This window comes from Haliotis rufescens, unplaced genomic scaffold (assembly GCF_023055435.1).
Source record: "Haliotis rufescens isolate VD_foot unplaced genomic scaffold, xgHalRufe1.0.p SCAF_13, whole genome shotgun sequence".
NCBI lineage: Eukaryota > Metazoa > Mollusca > Gastropoda > Lepetellida > Haliotidae > Haliotis > Haliotis rufescens.
The window spans coordinates 27,069,222-27,086,278 of record NW_025963813.1 but is presented as its reverse complement, the minus strand read 5'-3'; the positions used below and the strand labels follow the sequence as shown (position 1 = coordinate 27,086,278).

Sequence of the window (17,057 nt, the reverse complement as noted above, 5' to 3'; positions counted from 1 at the left end):
AACTCTGCACAGCGAATCGCGGTGCCTTAGACAACTGGGCCCCCCGTGCCCCCCGTGCCCCCCGTGCCCCCCGCGTCTACTCTGCTTCATACCTGGCGCTTATTAGAGGACGTCACATATTAGAGACCCACAAGTATTAGAGAAAATATGGTATGTTGTAATGTGCCTTAAATATGCACTCCCAACAGCAGCTGTGAGAAATGCAATATTTTATTTCTAAACCAAACAGTAGTGATTTGAATATTTTGTGGGTGTCTTTGGAAATGCCTTCATGGTGAATACCACTGAGTTACTATTTCTCAGATGAATTGACATTTGAATGTTTAATCAGATTAGTTTGAGATTGCACATTATCAGAAAAGTGCCTATCTTCTCCTGTATATCGTTGATAGTTGAAATGAAATAGAAATTCTAATTGACATGCAAACAAAATAATATAGCTGGGGAAGAGTATTCAGCATCATGACAGCCATCATTTGTTTGTAAACATAACATCAGTCAGATGTGAGTTCAACTCCATGCATGGTTGTAGGCCCCCTAGCACAGCGGGGAGCTGTGACAGGTAACAGCGATAATATAGAGAGCTCCGCGAATAGGCTGTCTCTGTGATGAGCTTGAGTGAGTGAGTTGGGTTTAACACATATAGAGAGCTCCGCGAATAGGCTGTCTCTGTGATGAGCTTGAGTGAGTGAGTTGGGTTAAATGCCGCTTTTATCAGTATTCCAGTTATATCGCGGCGTGTCAGCTTAATGTGGGAGGAAAGCCAGAGGTGATGCAGGTCTCAGACGTTAACCACTTCGGTGAAACCCACGAGCATGGGTATGGTGCTGACAAACCTAGAAACGTAATCGGGGCGAATCGGGATTCGAACCCACAATCATAGGTTTCTGGCATGCTCAAGTGATGCAACTCCGCACAGCAAATCACAGCGCCTTAGATGACAAGGCCACCCGTGCCCCGCATATTTCCCAGAAACCCATCTGACAACTGAAGGGACTGCAGTATCACTGCAATACCAGTAGCTGAGAGTTTAAGCTAGATGTTTATCTCCATCTCCCAGGAGCCAATATTCTGTAGTCTGGGGCAAATGTCAATGCAAATCCTAAATTGGAATTAATTAATTCGAACCCACAATCATAGGTTTCTGGCATGCCCAAGGGATGCAACTCTGCACAGCGAATTGTGGCGCCTTAGACAAGTGGGCCACCCGTGCCCCGAGGAGCTTGAAACAGAAGGTACAGGGTTATCTTCCCTGGTGACCCACGGTTTTAGTGCAGCACCTCTTTGAATAGTACTTCAGTATACAAAATTGTTTACTTCCTAAGAGACACAGGCTGTGTTTAAACACTGACCAAGGACAACAGTTGGGGCAAATCATGAATTTGAACCCACAGCCAGCAGTACCAGCTGATAAGGGAAGGAACTCATCATCGCTGTAATAATCAGTTTACTTTTAAAACCAATGGTACAGTAATCAAGGACTAATATTTTGCAGAATTTTTTTGTTGCAGTTCCTGCTGACAGACCAAAAACTGTGACATTCTCACCTGCGTCTCGTTACGCTTGATATACTCGTCTCTCATGCGCTCCAACTGGTCTATGTCCTGTCTCACCGACTGCAACAATACAGACACCACATCATACATGTGTCATGTCCTGTGGGTCCTGCATACCAGTCGATAAACCAGGGTTCATCAGGGTTTCACAACATACCAGTATCAAGAACTAGATATTTATTCTCTCTGTCTCTGAAACATGCTATAATAATAAATAAATTCAATTTTCTTATTACCATCACGATCATAAACAAAGTTATAAAGAAAAGAGCATCATCCATAATTCGTTGGATCATAGGTTTTTGGACATCATACGTTTTACGCCATGTTTATCGCGATTACTCGCACTATAATGGGGGTGCGGCGGTCAGCATCTCACAGACATTGTAAATATTCAGATGATGTCTTGGTTTTAAGAGAAAGTTTTCTTTTATAAGTGAAGGATATATTTTACAGTTGTTCATGTGATTGAAGAGAAGACTACAACCGTTTCTTAAGCGTCTGAAAACCCATAGCCCGGGGATATTTCAGTGACTTATTAGTAGTCACGCTTGTTAAATATCAATTAATGCTGTGTCCGTATTCTTTCTGGTTCAAGTAGTTCACTAAAGTTAGCATTTCCAGTTGACTTAGCCCTGTTACCATGGTTACCAGTAATCACTTCACACAGAAGCACTGCACACAGAGTCTCACAACACACAGAGCAGGAGTGAGTGAGTGAGTGAGTAAATGACGTTCAATTCTGTCGTCATTATAGACATTACATATAATCACTGTAGTGTCAGCATTTGTTTTATTGGTTTGTTGTTTAACGCCGCACTCAGCAATATTCCAGCTATATGGCGGCGGTCTGTAAATAATCGAGTCTGGACCAGACAATCATGTGATTGACATCATGAGCATCGATCCACGCAATTGGGTTACGATGACATGCATCAAACCAAGTCAGCGAGCCTGACCACTCGATCCTGTTAGTCGCCTCCTACGACAAGCATAGTCGTCCATGTTAATGGTCCTGATGAGTAAGATATGACATGTACATAGTTAAGCCCTCCTATTGGTCCTACACACCAGCCATTGTAACCATCCAATTCCTGTTTTAGTAGCATTTATGACAAACATGGCTATTAAGGACCAGCTCTATCCACAATCTCTGTTGTTTAACACCGGTGCAATATTCCCACTATATCATGGCTGTCTTTATAAAGTTTTGTACCAGTGACTGAAAGCATGAGCAATGATCCGTGCTATTGGGGTTCATGACCCACAATCAGCCATGTCACAGAGTCTCACCACCCAATCCTCATTTTACGCAATTACAAGTGAGGGAGTGAGTGAACATTTAACATCTCATCAGCATTATTTCAGCCGTATAGCGACGAGAAGTTAACATATATATACATTTGGATCATGAACAGAAATTTATTTTGAAAAGCAAATTTGTCAAACATATTTGGGCATAACAAAATTATTTATAACTGTTCAAAACACAGGCTATAGACCACCAGTAACCAAAGCTAGGCCACCTCACTGGGGATCATGCCGACTTATGGTACCTCAGTTTAACAAAACCCCAGCAGGATTTATGTCATCACTTTAGCTATTGGTGGCTGTGCACAATACTAGCCAATATTTAAACATGCTCAGCAATGAGTTGGCTTAAAACATGAATTGATGATAGTTACATGGATAATTATTACAAGTAAAGGTTGCTGGGAAGATAACCTGAAGAGGAATCACAAATGGGAAATGACTTGCTGATTAACCACAATATTCAAACTCAACAATATATTATATAACATGCAATATCACATTAAAAGAGGGACTCACTTTATCACGAGTATATACATTTATATTCTTAAATTCAAACTTTCCTCAATCTTAATGTTGGCATTAGCTGTAATAAGGTGAGTGAGTGAGTAAGGTATTATGCTGCGTTTCTTACTTCACCAGCCACATCCAGCTTGCATCACCAAGAACTGGCTTCACACATTGTATGGGGGATTACAATCGTGGCCAGCTGTGTGGTGAGCCAGTACCTTAACCACTGCCCCCTAATGTCATCAAACAAGGTGAGCGAGAGTACAAGAGAACCACAGCCCCAGGTTGAGAGACAGATACGTCAAGTACATGAGAACAAGATGGCCGCTCACTAGGTTTACTTTGTATCATTAGGGCAACTTCTCTGTAGAAAGACCAAACAAACGTATACTGTTAAATATTATTATGAAAATATATTTCCACACATTCAAGGCAAAGTGAAACATGTGATCAAGAGAAGAATATTCAGTCGCAAAGGAAACAAGGACAAACTTTAGAAATCATTCAGAGATTAACGCAGGTTTCACCATTGCAACAATAACACATGTCAATATCCTTGCAAACATCATTGATTTCACACAACTTTTTTAAATAGCTGTCTGCCCGCTTGTAAAATGCTAGTGGATTATGATTTGGACCAGAAATACTTTTTTGAAGGTAGATTGACTATAGTCAAAAGTCCCAAGCATCTTTTTTTTATTGCAACGATTCATTAATGCAAAAAGTGGGCTAATGCCTTTGACATTTTGTATTCACATGGTTATCTGGGGAAGTTTAAAACAGGGTTCCTTCTATAGACAAGGTTTTTGTTGGTTTGTTGTTTAACGTCGCACTGAGCAATATTCCAGCTATATGACGGCAGTCTGTAAGTAATCGAGTCTGGACCAGACAATCCAGTGATTGATAACATGAGCATTGATCCACGCAATTGGGATCGATGACATGCATCAACCAAGTCAGCGAGTCTGACCACTCGATCCCGTTAGTCGCCTCTTACGACAAGCACAGTATCCTTTTACAGCAAGCATGGGTTGCTGAAGACCTATTCTAACCCGGATCTTCACGGAACTTTTATGTTGTGCAGGAAAGGAACTACTGGTACGTATAATGCTAAGGCTAATGTGTGCTAGACAATTAGGATCATATCTGACGAAGATAAAATTTGCGTTCTTGTTGCAATCCCATACCTTTCACAGACAGTGATAGTAAAGAGTGATCTGGGCTGGTAACATTTTTTTTACGAGCCATCCTGGCCAGTGACTTTGGAAAACTAGCTCATACACTGCACACAACACCAACTCTTACACTGCACACAACACCAACTCTTACACTGTACACAACACTAACTCATACACTGCACACAACACCAACTCTTACACTGCACACAACACTAACTCATACACTGCACACAACACCAACTCTTACACTGCACACAACACTAACTCATACACTGCACACAACACCAACTCTTACACTGCACACAACACTAACTCATACACTGCACACAACACTAACTCATACACTGCACACAACACTAACTCTTACACTGCACACAACACTAACTCATACCCTGCACACAACACTAACTCATACACTGCACACAACACTAACTCATACCCTGCACACAACACTAACTCATACCCTGCACACAACACCAACTCTTACACTGCACACAACACTAACTCATACACTGCACACAACACCAACTCTTACACTGCACACAACACTAACTCATACACTGCACACAACACTAACTCATACCCTGCACACAACACTAACTCTTACACTGCACACAACACCAACTCTTACACTGCACACAACACTAACTCATACACTGCACACAACACCAACTCTTACACTGCACACAACACCAACTCTTACACTGCACACAACACCAACTCTTACACTGCACACAACACCAACTCTTACACTGCACACAACACTAACTCATACCCTGCACACAACACCAACTCTTACACTGCACACAACACTAACTCTTACACTGCACACAACACTAACTCTTTTCAACCAACCATTTATTGATAAGATCTGTAATAATTCTACCTGTTATGAAAATTCACCAAAATAGAAAGTGTCACCTTGACACGTGACCTTGACCTACCTTCATCTTCGCCAGGTTTTCCTCCAGCTGTTTCTTGGCCTTGTTGAGGTACTCAGTCTTGCGTCTTTGATCCACAAGTTTCTGGGAAAGTTCCGTGTGTGTACGGTCCGACTCATTCACCCGATGTCGCAGTTCTGTATTCGTCCTCACCAACTCCATGTTGCGAGATGATAAGCTTTCATTCTGCTTCTTAATCTGAAGCAAGAAATGTTGAGTGAGTGAGTGAATATGCTGCTAGTTATGCTGCTTTTAGAAATATTTCAGCAATATCACGGCATGGGACACCAGAATGGGCTTCACACATTTAACCCAAGTGGGGAATAGAACCCAGGCCTTCAGCATGACAGGCAAACGCTACAACCACACTACCCCGCTGCCGTAGGAAATGTTGATAAAATCACAGGATCATCTCCACAGAAAAAGAGAACACAATATTTAAACTTCTGAGGACATCTTAGTAGCTTCTTAAATAGCTACATGGGATGGGGGTTAAAACACTGCTTTAATTGCTTAAGGCCACAAGAAATTGTTGTCAAGTTATAATGCTTTTGACAACATAAGCCATAATGAATAGTCAATGATATGTGTGCAATAAGACTATTTATCATGTACCTATCAATGATATGAGGCAGTCTGCATGTAAGATAGAGCCAACATGAAGATGGTCATATCATAGGGGGTGTAATAACCAAACCCATATTACACCCACTTTCGGGCTGATATGGTAAGTCAATGCATTTTCAGTGGTAAGAAATTAGGGTTACGTCCGTTAGTACATCATCAGCTCATCTGTTCAGACAGCTTTCCCGTGACAATGACTTCCAAACAAGGTGAAAATGGTTTACTTTCACTTGCAAATAGATACATTTTACAATTTTATGTTATAGTATATGATAAAAAGGTTACTATATGGCGGTTTTCATATGATACTCCAATGCTGTCCAACACTGACAGTTGATTTTAGGATTTGAGAACTTGGTGATCCCATTAACTATGATCAGCGGATTCTGGCAAGCTAGGGGACATAATTCTGCCAATCAAGTCACCATGACTAACACCATCTGGCCATCCTATTCTTCCAGATCGCTGCAGAGTCACATGCATCTCTCGTGAAGAAATATGATCATTACAATAGAAGGAGGAGATTTTATGACACTTCGTGTGGTTTGGTTTGGAGAATGTGCAAATCTACTGGTAGTATGGGGGGCTCTCTCCCATGAACGAACATTCTTTGGAGGAAGTGAGGTGAAATGTGGTTAACCTTGCAGTTATTGCACTTACTAACAATGTGTATACACATGTATGTGTGGCTGCTTATGCCAGTTTTATAGTGCTAGCCCACTGAGATACCATGCCACAGTTTTACATGGATACCCCACTCTGACACAGTGTACTGACTTCGAGCTGACCAGTCCTTGTTTTAGCCCACTGAGATACCATGCTGCAGTTTAACATGGATACCCCACTCTGACACAGTGTACTGACTCCGAGCCGACCAGTCCTTGTTTTAGCCCACTGAGATACAATGCTGCAGTTTAACATGGATACCCCACTGACACAGTGTACTGACTTCGAGCTGACCAGTCCTTGTTTTAGCCCACTGAGATACAATGCTGCAGTGTAACATGGATACCCCACTCTGACACAGTGTACTGACTTCGAGCCGACCAGTCCTTGTTTTAGCCCACTGAGATACCATGCTGCAGTTTAACATGGATACCCCACTCTGACACAGTGTACTGACTCCGAGCCGACCAGTCCTTGTTTTAGCCCACTGAGATACAATGCTGCAGTTTAACATGGATACCCCACTGACACAGTGTACTGACTTCGAGCTGACCAGTCCTTGTTTTAGCCCACTGAGATACAATGCTGCAGTGTAACATGGATACCCCACTCTGACACAGTGTACTGACTTCGAGCCGACCAGTCCTTGTTTTAGCCCACATAGATACAATGCTGCAGTGTAACATGGATACCCCACTCTGACACAGTGTACAGACTCTGAGCCGACTAGTACCTGAGATACCATGCTGCAGTGTAACATGAATACCCCACTCAGACACACTATTCTGACTCCGAGCCGACCAGTCCTTGTGTTATCCCCTTAATGTCAAGCGCCAGGAAACAAGCACCATCTTTAACATTAGCATTTAGAGGCATAACACAGCCAAGGATAGAACTGCTCTTGGGGGAGACGCTGTCTCCGCTAGACCACCAGTTACTATGAACATTAAACAGACATGTAGAGCAAGAGAAGTATAACTGGTACAAGCATCATAACAACTTTATCACAGTAAAGTTGGATAAATGACTGGTTAGCAATGCCTGTGTCGTACCTCTCCCAGTTCCTTGGAGTTCTTCTTCAAGGATTTGTCCCTCTCTTTCCTCAGCTCTTCTCGCAGGGAGGACATCTTGCTTTCGAAGTTCTTCATCTCCAGCCTCATCTCTTCCTGGTCCTTGTTCCTGTCACCATAGCAACAACAATGTCCATACAAACTTGACCAACCAACACAACCAATATATAGTTGAGAAAACATTTTACTGCTGTCCTGTTATTGTTGAGACAAAGCCTACACACAAGCAAAGTTTTCAACATGGACGTTCTACGTCTAACTTTAATTATATATAAACATCAGTGTGTGGAACACATTTTGAAAATTTTACAAAAAAAAATCTATTTATATACTGATCCTATCTCACACTATGCATTTCTCATTCTTCTTTCGATCCTAAGTGGAAACATGCCAAAACAAAGGTTTCCAACTTCTAAAAAACAATTCACCCAAACACACCTAGCATCACCATGGTCACCTCCCAACCATCTGGGTCACACATACTCTGTATGCTGATTGTCCTACACACACAGACACAGGATTTCCCCAGCCAACTCAGGCTCTTTATTGTCATGAAGGGGTACGTACTTCTGACTGCGGAGCTGCGTGATCTGCGTGTCTCTTTTCCCCAGCTCAACCTGTAGGCTCTCCACCAGTGTCTGTAGCTGAGAGTGTGACGCCATCACCGCCTCAAGGGTGCTGGTGATCTCACGATTGACAGTCTTGGCGGATTCAAGATTCTTGTGATAGCTGACACCCTGGTAATGAACACACAAAGCCATTTAGAAAGTGGTCAAATGTAACAAATGTTAAATTTGGGACTCACACAAAGTCAGCAATCTAACCCACTCAGCCACCGAGACTTCCACAAAAAATGAAAGTCTAACAACTGGTAGTCTAGATCACATACTTTGTGTACCTCTCTGACAAGTGTAAATTGGCACTGCTCCTATGGCCAAAAGGTATGAACACACAATGCCATAGAAATCTGGGTGGCTGAAAGGGTTGGATCGCTGACTTCGTGTGCTGGCGATGGGGTGCTCCACTCTGGCAGTGTGGGTTCAAATCCCGGACGGGACTCAACCCCAAAATATATGAGAATAACATTTGTTACACCCTGGAAATGTTTTAAAAAATCAACCTAGTTTATGAAACTTTAACAAGATGAGGTGAGGGGTTACAGCCAGGTTACCACCACATCCTCACTACCACTAGGATGTCAGCCAGCTCATACAAGCATAAGGGGCTGGAGACCTATTCTTTAACATATTGGCTATCATCACTGACGAGTTATCCCAACTTCTTTGAGAGGCATTTGAGAGTTATCCCAAGATGAAACTTACTAAACCTGGCTTGTGATAAACTACACACTTGAAAGTGTCTGAATCTAAGTTGGTCCTTCTGGTATTTCGCCATAGCATCATATTTCAGCGACAGCTGTATATTTCTTAATTTAATATGAGGGTTATGACAAGGACACCTAGGCTCCCATTTCCAACTTTTGTTGCCTTGATTATCCCGGGTATTAAATCTGCATTATGATGAATAACCTAAAATACCCTAGACCCATTTGCTTCCATACTTTCATCTTCAACCCATTTTAAATTACATGATGCTACAGACAGCCATCCAATCTAATTACACTCATGTGATGGAGAAAGTTTGTGCTAAGTCAGTTGTAAGAGAGAAGACAGTGGTGGTGACATTTTGGCCAATCATCTATGAGTGAGGTTAAACGCCACTTTGAACAGTATTCCACTTATATTACAACATGTCAGCTTGATGTGGAAGGAACGCTCAAAGTGATGCAAGTCTCAGACGTTTACCACTGATGTAAAACCCACAAGCACAGGTATGGTGCTGACAAACCTAAGAACAATCGGGGCGAAACAGGATTCCAATCCACAATGCAAGCTTTCTGGCATGCCCAAGGGACATAACTCTGCAAAGCAAATTGCTGCATCTCAGACGAGTGTGCATGTTTAAACTCCTGTTGATGGTAAAACAACAACTGCAGTTGCCAGCAAGCCCACCTTGTGTTTATCGCGGTCATCCATGGCCTGTACGTGGGCCCCGAGTTTGGACATGTCCTTCTCCAGCTGTTCCCGGGTGTAGGTGACGGTCTGAAGCTGCTGGTCCTTGTGCTGGATCAGCTCCTGGGACAGGCGGTGCTGGTTCTCCAGACACTGGATAGCCACCTTCAGCTCACTCACCTCCTTCTGGGCCTGGAACACACACACTTATCTGAACATGCTGAGACATATATCGCCTCAAGTCTGAAGCGAATGTCGTCAAATATTCTCAAATGGGAACCAAAATAAATTACAATTTTGTAGAATTTTCCTATTCGGAATATTCTATAAGTAATACGTTACCACTGTTATACCGAGGCTGTTGTCTCCCACAACTGCTGCTATAGCGAAATCTACCACAGAGATCTCAATTACCTCATGCAGCACGTGCGTAGCCACCTAGCTGCCATGTGACACCCTTCACTCTTGTCTCCTGCGAGAGCAAGCGCTCGGGGGACGGACGGGCGGGCAGCAGCCCAGTGGTAACGTATTACTTATAGAATATTCCGAATAGGAAAATTCTACAAATTACATTAAGTAATACGTTACCACTGTTATACCGAGGCTGACTACCACAGTAGGCGGCGGGGAGCACCTACAACCCGAATCCTGACTGCTAGCGTTCCTTCCGACCAGCGAAAGTAAACACCAAGGCGGAAGCACTCGATGCGCATGCACCTAGCTAGGCGTTACCCTATAGGAATACCAAAGCACTGTCAAGCGCATACCATAAGGCTCAATCGTCATTGCCAAAACGATTGGTGACTCCAAACGGCCCCACTGGATAGGTATTTCATCGCCGCAGCGGATGAGAACACTGTATCCGCGTGAGCTAAATCTTAGATCAGGTTAAACAGTCGAAAAGAGGGAAATTAATTTCCTTCAGACCGTATATCCCAGAGCAAGCCTACTTAAAGTATGCATTAGACGCGTGACCTAATTCCAGTATTCGTAAGCATGTATCGCAAGGTTGGAATACACGACAGACAATTAAATGCATAATTGTCAAAATACAAATAAGGACAAAACACACAAAAAGCCGCCTCACCTGTGGTGTGAGTGCGCTGGTTTGCAGGACCCCCACTCCTGTACCCACGGCGTGGGAACATTGGAGACGACCCAGATTAACCACCATGCAAGGACTGACGACTGCGGAGTTTGGAATTGCGCTGGACACACCCCCTAGATGACTGTTTGTGCCGCGATCAGCGGCCCAAGACGGTGCACCCCCTCCACGTCTTCATCAGAAACCTTTCTGAGGTAATGATTGGCAAAAACCGAGTCAGAATGCCAGTAACAACCTCGTAATATTCTGTGAACAGAGATATTCGAGTGTAGGGCAAATGTTGCCGCTAGCGCCCTGATCTCGTGCGGGTATGACCCCGCTACCGGTAACCCCCGAGACTGGTACGCCAGATTGATGACAGAACGAAGCCACAACGCAATCGAGTTGCGAGTTATGTCAACCGTGCGATTAGGGTTACACGATATGAACAGACGGTCACGCCCTTGTCTACGTTCATTCCAAGCCTTAAGATAATACTTAAGGGCCCTAACCGGACACAGCGCTCTGTCCTCAGTATCAGCAGGATGTAAGATTTCTTTGAGTGATCTTACAGTGAATTCTCTCTCCGTTTGCCCGACTCTCTGATTCTTGGCGACGAAGCCAATGAGCAGGCCCAGGCGGACCGCTCCTTCGTCACCCCTATCGAATCGTACCTTGGCGACATCGAGTGCATGAATTTCGGATACACGTGCCGCCGTGGCAAAGGAGAGGAGAAATGCTGTTTTCCAAGTCACATGCCGGAACGAAGCACTATGCAAGGGTTCATACGGAGCTTCCGTAAGTGATTGCAACACTAGGGAAAGATCCCAGGCCGGTGCCCGAAGGCGGCCCTTCTTAAGATCGTGCTGTTTGAAACCCTTGATAATACCCCGTATCACCGGCTCTTTGGAGAGACTGGTACCCATAGCAACGTCCCGTACCGTAGCAACGGACGAGACATAGTTGGCAATGGAACCCTCGGAGAGTTTCCGGGTCTCTCGCAAGTGAGACATGAAACGAGCAATATCCTGCACAGATACCTTATCTGGCGAATGAATGTGATGTTTACAACACCACTTCGTGAAAATAACCCAACGTGCATTATACACCTGCTGGGTAGAATCACGATGCATACTAACGTATGCCCGAGACGCCCGGCGAGAAAAACCTTTACTCCTCAGACGCTCGGTGACAACATCCACGCGTGCAGATTGAACTGCCCTGCGTTTGGATGAAGCTGACGGGTGTGAGGGTGGATCAAGAGATCCGGTCTCACAGGCAGTGGGAGTGGCGACTGCGTGACCTGGGTCAGCAAGTCGGGGTACCACGATCTGTTCGGCCACATAGGCGCGATCAGTAACATTCGACAGCGAACTCCTCGGAGCCGGCTTAGAATGTGTGGTATCAACGCTGTCGGCGGGTAAGCATAAGCGTCCAAGCCCGTCCAGTCTAACGTGAGAGCATCGTGATCGATGGCCCTCGGGTCCGGGACTGGTTATAAAAACAACAGGAGAACAGGTCGACCATCGGACGACCCAAACGTTCGCACAGCCACTGAAACACTACTGGGTTCAGCATCCACTCTGTGGGGCTCGGATCCTGAGGCCTCGATAGAGCATCGGCCAGTACGTCCGCACACCTGGGATGTGACGGGCGCGTATCTGGCACGGGACACTGTCCACCAGAGCGTAAAACTCGAACGTGAGATCGAGTAGCGAGTGACTGTGGGTTCCCCCCAGTTTGTTCACATAGGACACTACCGTCGTGTTGTCGGTCGCCAGCATGAGCCGGGCGTCGACGAGACGATGCTTCCAGTGACTGCGTTGATCACTGCCTTGAACTCGAGACAATTGATGTGAAGACCTAGTTCGTCTACGCACCACAGCCCCGAGCTCACCTCCCCCTCTAGATGGGCGCCCCAGCCCACTAGAGAAGCGTCTGTATACAGGTTCAACGTGGCCCGGTAGGGCCGCATAGAGACTCCTGATAAGACATTGTAAGGGACCGTACACCACTCCAGATGCGGTCGGAGCCGATCCGGGAGGGCGACTGTCGCACTGTTCACCTCCGTTGCTAACAACTGGATTAAAAACCGTTGCAGCGGGCGGAGTTGGAGACGACCCCGTTCGGTGCAGTCCTGGGCTGATACAAGTAGCCCTAACAGCTGTTCCCAAAAGTGAACAGTCTGTTGCACCGCTAAGACTTTGGCAATCATCGCCTGAATCTTGTGCCACCGGTCTGGGGGGACAAATAGGCAATGGGACACCGTGTTGAACCGACCTCCGATGAACTGCAAGTTCTGAGAAGGGGTTAACTCGCTCTTGGGGAGATTGACAATCCACCCCAATTGCTCCAAGAGCCGACGTGCGAAAACAAGATGGCGTGACAGGGTGTCCCTCATTCGATTTGCTACTAGCGAGTCGTCCAGGTACGCGAAGTACCGGACACCCCTCCGGTGGAGGAACCCCACTATGGGGGTGGTTAACCGGGTGAACAGCCAGGGAGCGGATGAAAGACCGAATGGGAGTACAACCCACTCGTAGTGCCTGCCTTGAAAGACAAACCTGAGATACTTGTGATGATCCGTGTGAATCGGAACATGCAGATAAGCATCCTTCAGGTCGATTGAAGCTAGCCAGTCGGCCGGCATGATCAGTGCTTTCAGGTCCGTCAAGCTCAACATTCTGAACTTGGGCGGCTTGCGCAGGTAGAACTCGTTGAACGATTTCAAGTTGTGAATCATTCTGAGTTCGGCACTGTCCTTCTTGGGAACGAGAAATATCCTGGAGTAAAACCCCGGTGTTATTTCTGGTAGAGCTAACTCCCGAACTGCCCTCTTCTCCACCAACCTGCCGATGGCATCGGCGAGGAAGGGAAGATCGGTTTCCGAATAGAAACCTGCCGACGGGGCAACGGTGAGCAGCGGATTCGCTTTGAGATCGAGCCGATAGCCGTACAGAATCGTGTTGACCACCCACGGGTCGTCGAACACTTGTTCCCAAGTCTGATTAGAGTCTGGCACCCACTGGGGAAAGAGAGGGGGGCCTGACGGGCTGCGGCAGGCGCAACTGTCCAGGGCCAAGTGACTCGGGTTCGCCTACGGGCCAACCGAAGTTGGCGCTGTCGGCATACGAACCCCTCCAATGAGAGTCACCTGGAGGGGCCCTTGCCGTCCTTAGACGACTTGGGCTTCCCCCAGTTCCCCTTCTTCCCACGAAAGGGCTGCTGAGAACCCTTACCGGAGCCCTCAGAGCGGGGCTTCTTCCCGGAGGAAGAAGGACCCGACCCCTTAGGCCTGCCGGACGCAGCATCCTGGGGCGCGCTCCGCTTCGGAGCGGCACCCAGGCGCCCATGCAAGGACCCCACAAGATCCAGTGTGTGCCGAGAGGCCTCGGCAGACACAGCGGCCTGTTGTTCCTTCAGAACCCCAGGGATCTTGTTATTAAACAATGTTCGAGCAGACCAAGGCTACGAAAGGAGCACCTCCTGATTGGCAGCGTCCAACCCTGAAGCAACCAGATACGACTGGCGCCGAAGAAAATGGCACGTGCCGGAAACAAAGGCCGAAGCCCCGGCAACGTACTCCAGGGAAGCATTTAAACCGAGCAAGCAGTTGTAAATGCGCTGGTCTCGGTCCGTAGGAGAACCTTCGACCAGACTGGCCGCTGCAGCCAGGTATGTGTCTCCGTGAGACATTGCCAGCATGGAGTGTCGAGCGAGGGTGTCCAGCTGTTGCAAGGTACCTTGTGGTACCGTGGCAACCGGGGGGGCACGGACCCCCAAACGCTCCACATGGGCTTCCGCAGAAGGACCAGCCTCGGGAAAGGCAAGGTCATGTACTGGGAAAGACCCTTTTCTCCACGACGGGGGAGGTAACGGGAGACCCCGACCGGAGGCAGCCGTGAAGGCCTTCTCCAAAGAAGGCTTAATCCCGCGCAGCAAGGTTGATGCTGGGAAAGCCTTGCCGGACATCTCGTCGTACACCTCGGAGGAACCCACGGAACCTTGGATTCCCCGCGGTATCGTCAGGGGCTTTGGCATGTCCGCGAAGAGGTCATAAACCATGGCCACGCGGTCCTTAACCGATAGCGGAAGCAACGGTTCGGGGGAAGGACCGGTAACCACGGCAGCCGCCGCCGTACCGGCGGACCCCGCGTCCGAACCCCCAGCCACCGAAGAGGCCGGGGACGGAACAGCCAGCGGCCTATCTTGCGATAAGGCCGCCAGCTTGGAGTCCACAAGTTTCGACAACAATGCGGCGACGGAATCCCCAGACAGCCCGAGGGCCGCAAGGGGATCCGCCGCAGCCGAGGAGGTGGTACCCGCACGGGGGCCCCGACCGGACGAACCGGCCACCACAGGGGTGGAGACGGACTGTACGTACAGCCGGTACCGCTCAAACTCCGCAGGCCCCAGACATTCGCACAGGGTGCACCGGGTGTCCCCGCAAGGAACCCTGCACCGCGGGCAACGATCGTGTGTTCCAGGGATGACAAAAACTTTCTGCACACCCCGCAACTCCGAGGAGCAGGGGTAGAGGGGGTGGAGACTGGGGACATATCCATGTCAGACATTGTTTGTTTGCTATAAACAAAGAACAAAACATGGTTACAACGCACGCACCACAATGATTCACAAACAAGCATTTTCACAAGAAAATAAACGAGCAATGTGAACATATAACGTACACATATTAGTAAAATCTAAATATTTTTTACATTTGAATACTTATCCTGCATTACTCCTTAATGCATTCACTGCTTACTTACGACAACTAGAAGGACAGCGCTGCAAAGGTCCTGGGTGAAGAAATAAAGTTGTTGTTCTCAAGTCCCAATCAGTGGCCTTCCGTCGCTGTCCTGTGACCTTGATGACACCTAAGGTCATCTTCACACCTGTTGCCCAAGCTCTTAGAAAAACATACTTTTGAGGTTTCTGAAGCCAAAGTGGGGAGGCAAGTCTAACGACGGGTGGGTCTTAAGCGTAGTAATGCAGGATAAGTATACAAATGTAAAAAATATTTAGATTTTACTAAATTTTTTACTTATCCTGCATTACTCCTTAATGCATCTGTATCGGACGGTTTGGAGGTGGGTAAACCTTCAGAATACAGAAACCTCAATAATTCACACCATGCAATACGACCCCATTTGGTCGATAAACCGTGAAGCGGAAAAGTTCAGACAAAAATGCCATTACGGTAGGGTTGTTCAAAAATCAAAAACATTGAACATAGGAATTAAAGAGAAATTCCCTATACACGCTTAGTAATAAAGAAAATAATAGCTATTCAGCTAATTCTTTACTTACTGTGTCATAGAGCCGTCGCTGACAAACAAGATTGTCTAATATTCTTCCACTGGTGGCGACTGAGTGACTGCACATGGAAGTTGACTGGCTCTGTATAGGGCGAGTTCATTATTTGCGTCAGTGGTTGGCAATCTGCAGGATAACAACCAGAGGGCCAAACTTCGAACGTCTTCGACATCCTCGAGAGTCACAACGCGAAGGTTATGACTAACGAAAATATGTGTCGAATCTCCAGAAATACCCTTCCGTGATTGTTCCAAAACCACAATTGCCGTGTTGAGCCCTGGTAAGGCTGACACCTTGAGATCTTGAGGGTAATTCGCTCTCGGCGAGTTCCGTTTGATGATCTCGTAGGCCTGAAGGATTACTGCGCGTAACCATATAGATATGGTGTTTGCGATTATGCAACTAACTTCTGTCGTGGACGAACCACGCCTTGTCTTGGAGCGTCGAATGAAAACTCGAACTGCTCGCACCGAGCCCAGGAGAACTTCACCATGTACGATTCCCACAATAGTCGATATCGGTGGGATGGTGAAGAACGGTCGGGTTGGCCTGGTAGTAGATTTTAGCAATAAAATCCCAGCATAACCCTAGATGTCCCGTTCCGTGCGTCCCATGCTCAAAACGGATCCGGGTTGAGTCGATCACAAGTAGTTCGCTCACCCGTACCGCCATTGCTAATGCCAAGAGAAACCATTGTTTCCTTGGTGATGTCCAAGCTCCTCACAGCGATAGCCCGTTCGCGGAGCTCTCTATACTATACCGAGAGTGTAACGAAGGTGTCACGCGCTG

The 17,057-nt window shown here is 46.7% G+C and overlaps 1 protein-coding gene across 3 annotated transcripts in view; it reads right to left on the bottom strand.

Moving 5' to 3' along the window:
- The window catches only part of LOC124152540 (coiled-coil domain-containing protein 150-like), a 50,621-nt gene that overhangs the window by 14,310 nt on the left and 19,254 nt on the right, over nt 1-17,057 (bottom strand). For all 3 annotated transcript variants that reach the window (XM_048394362.1, XM_048394364.1, XM_048394363.1), the window contains exons 11-15: nt 9,869-10,060; nt 8,424-8,593; nt 7,839-7,965; nt 5,500-5,694; nt 1,548-1,616 (exon numbers count right to left, since the gene is read on the bottom strand). In XM_048394362.1, the coding sequence (XP_048250319.1) occupies nt 1,548-1,616; nt 5,500-5,694; nt 7,839-7,965; nt 8,424-8,593; nt 9,869-10,060 (753 nt within the window). The remainder of the gene's footprint in view (nt 1-1,547; nt 1,617-5,499; nt 5,695-7,838; nt 7,966-8,423; nt 8,594-9,868; nt 10,061-17,057) is intronic.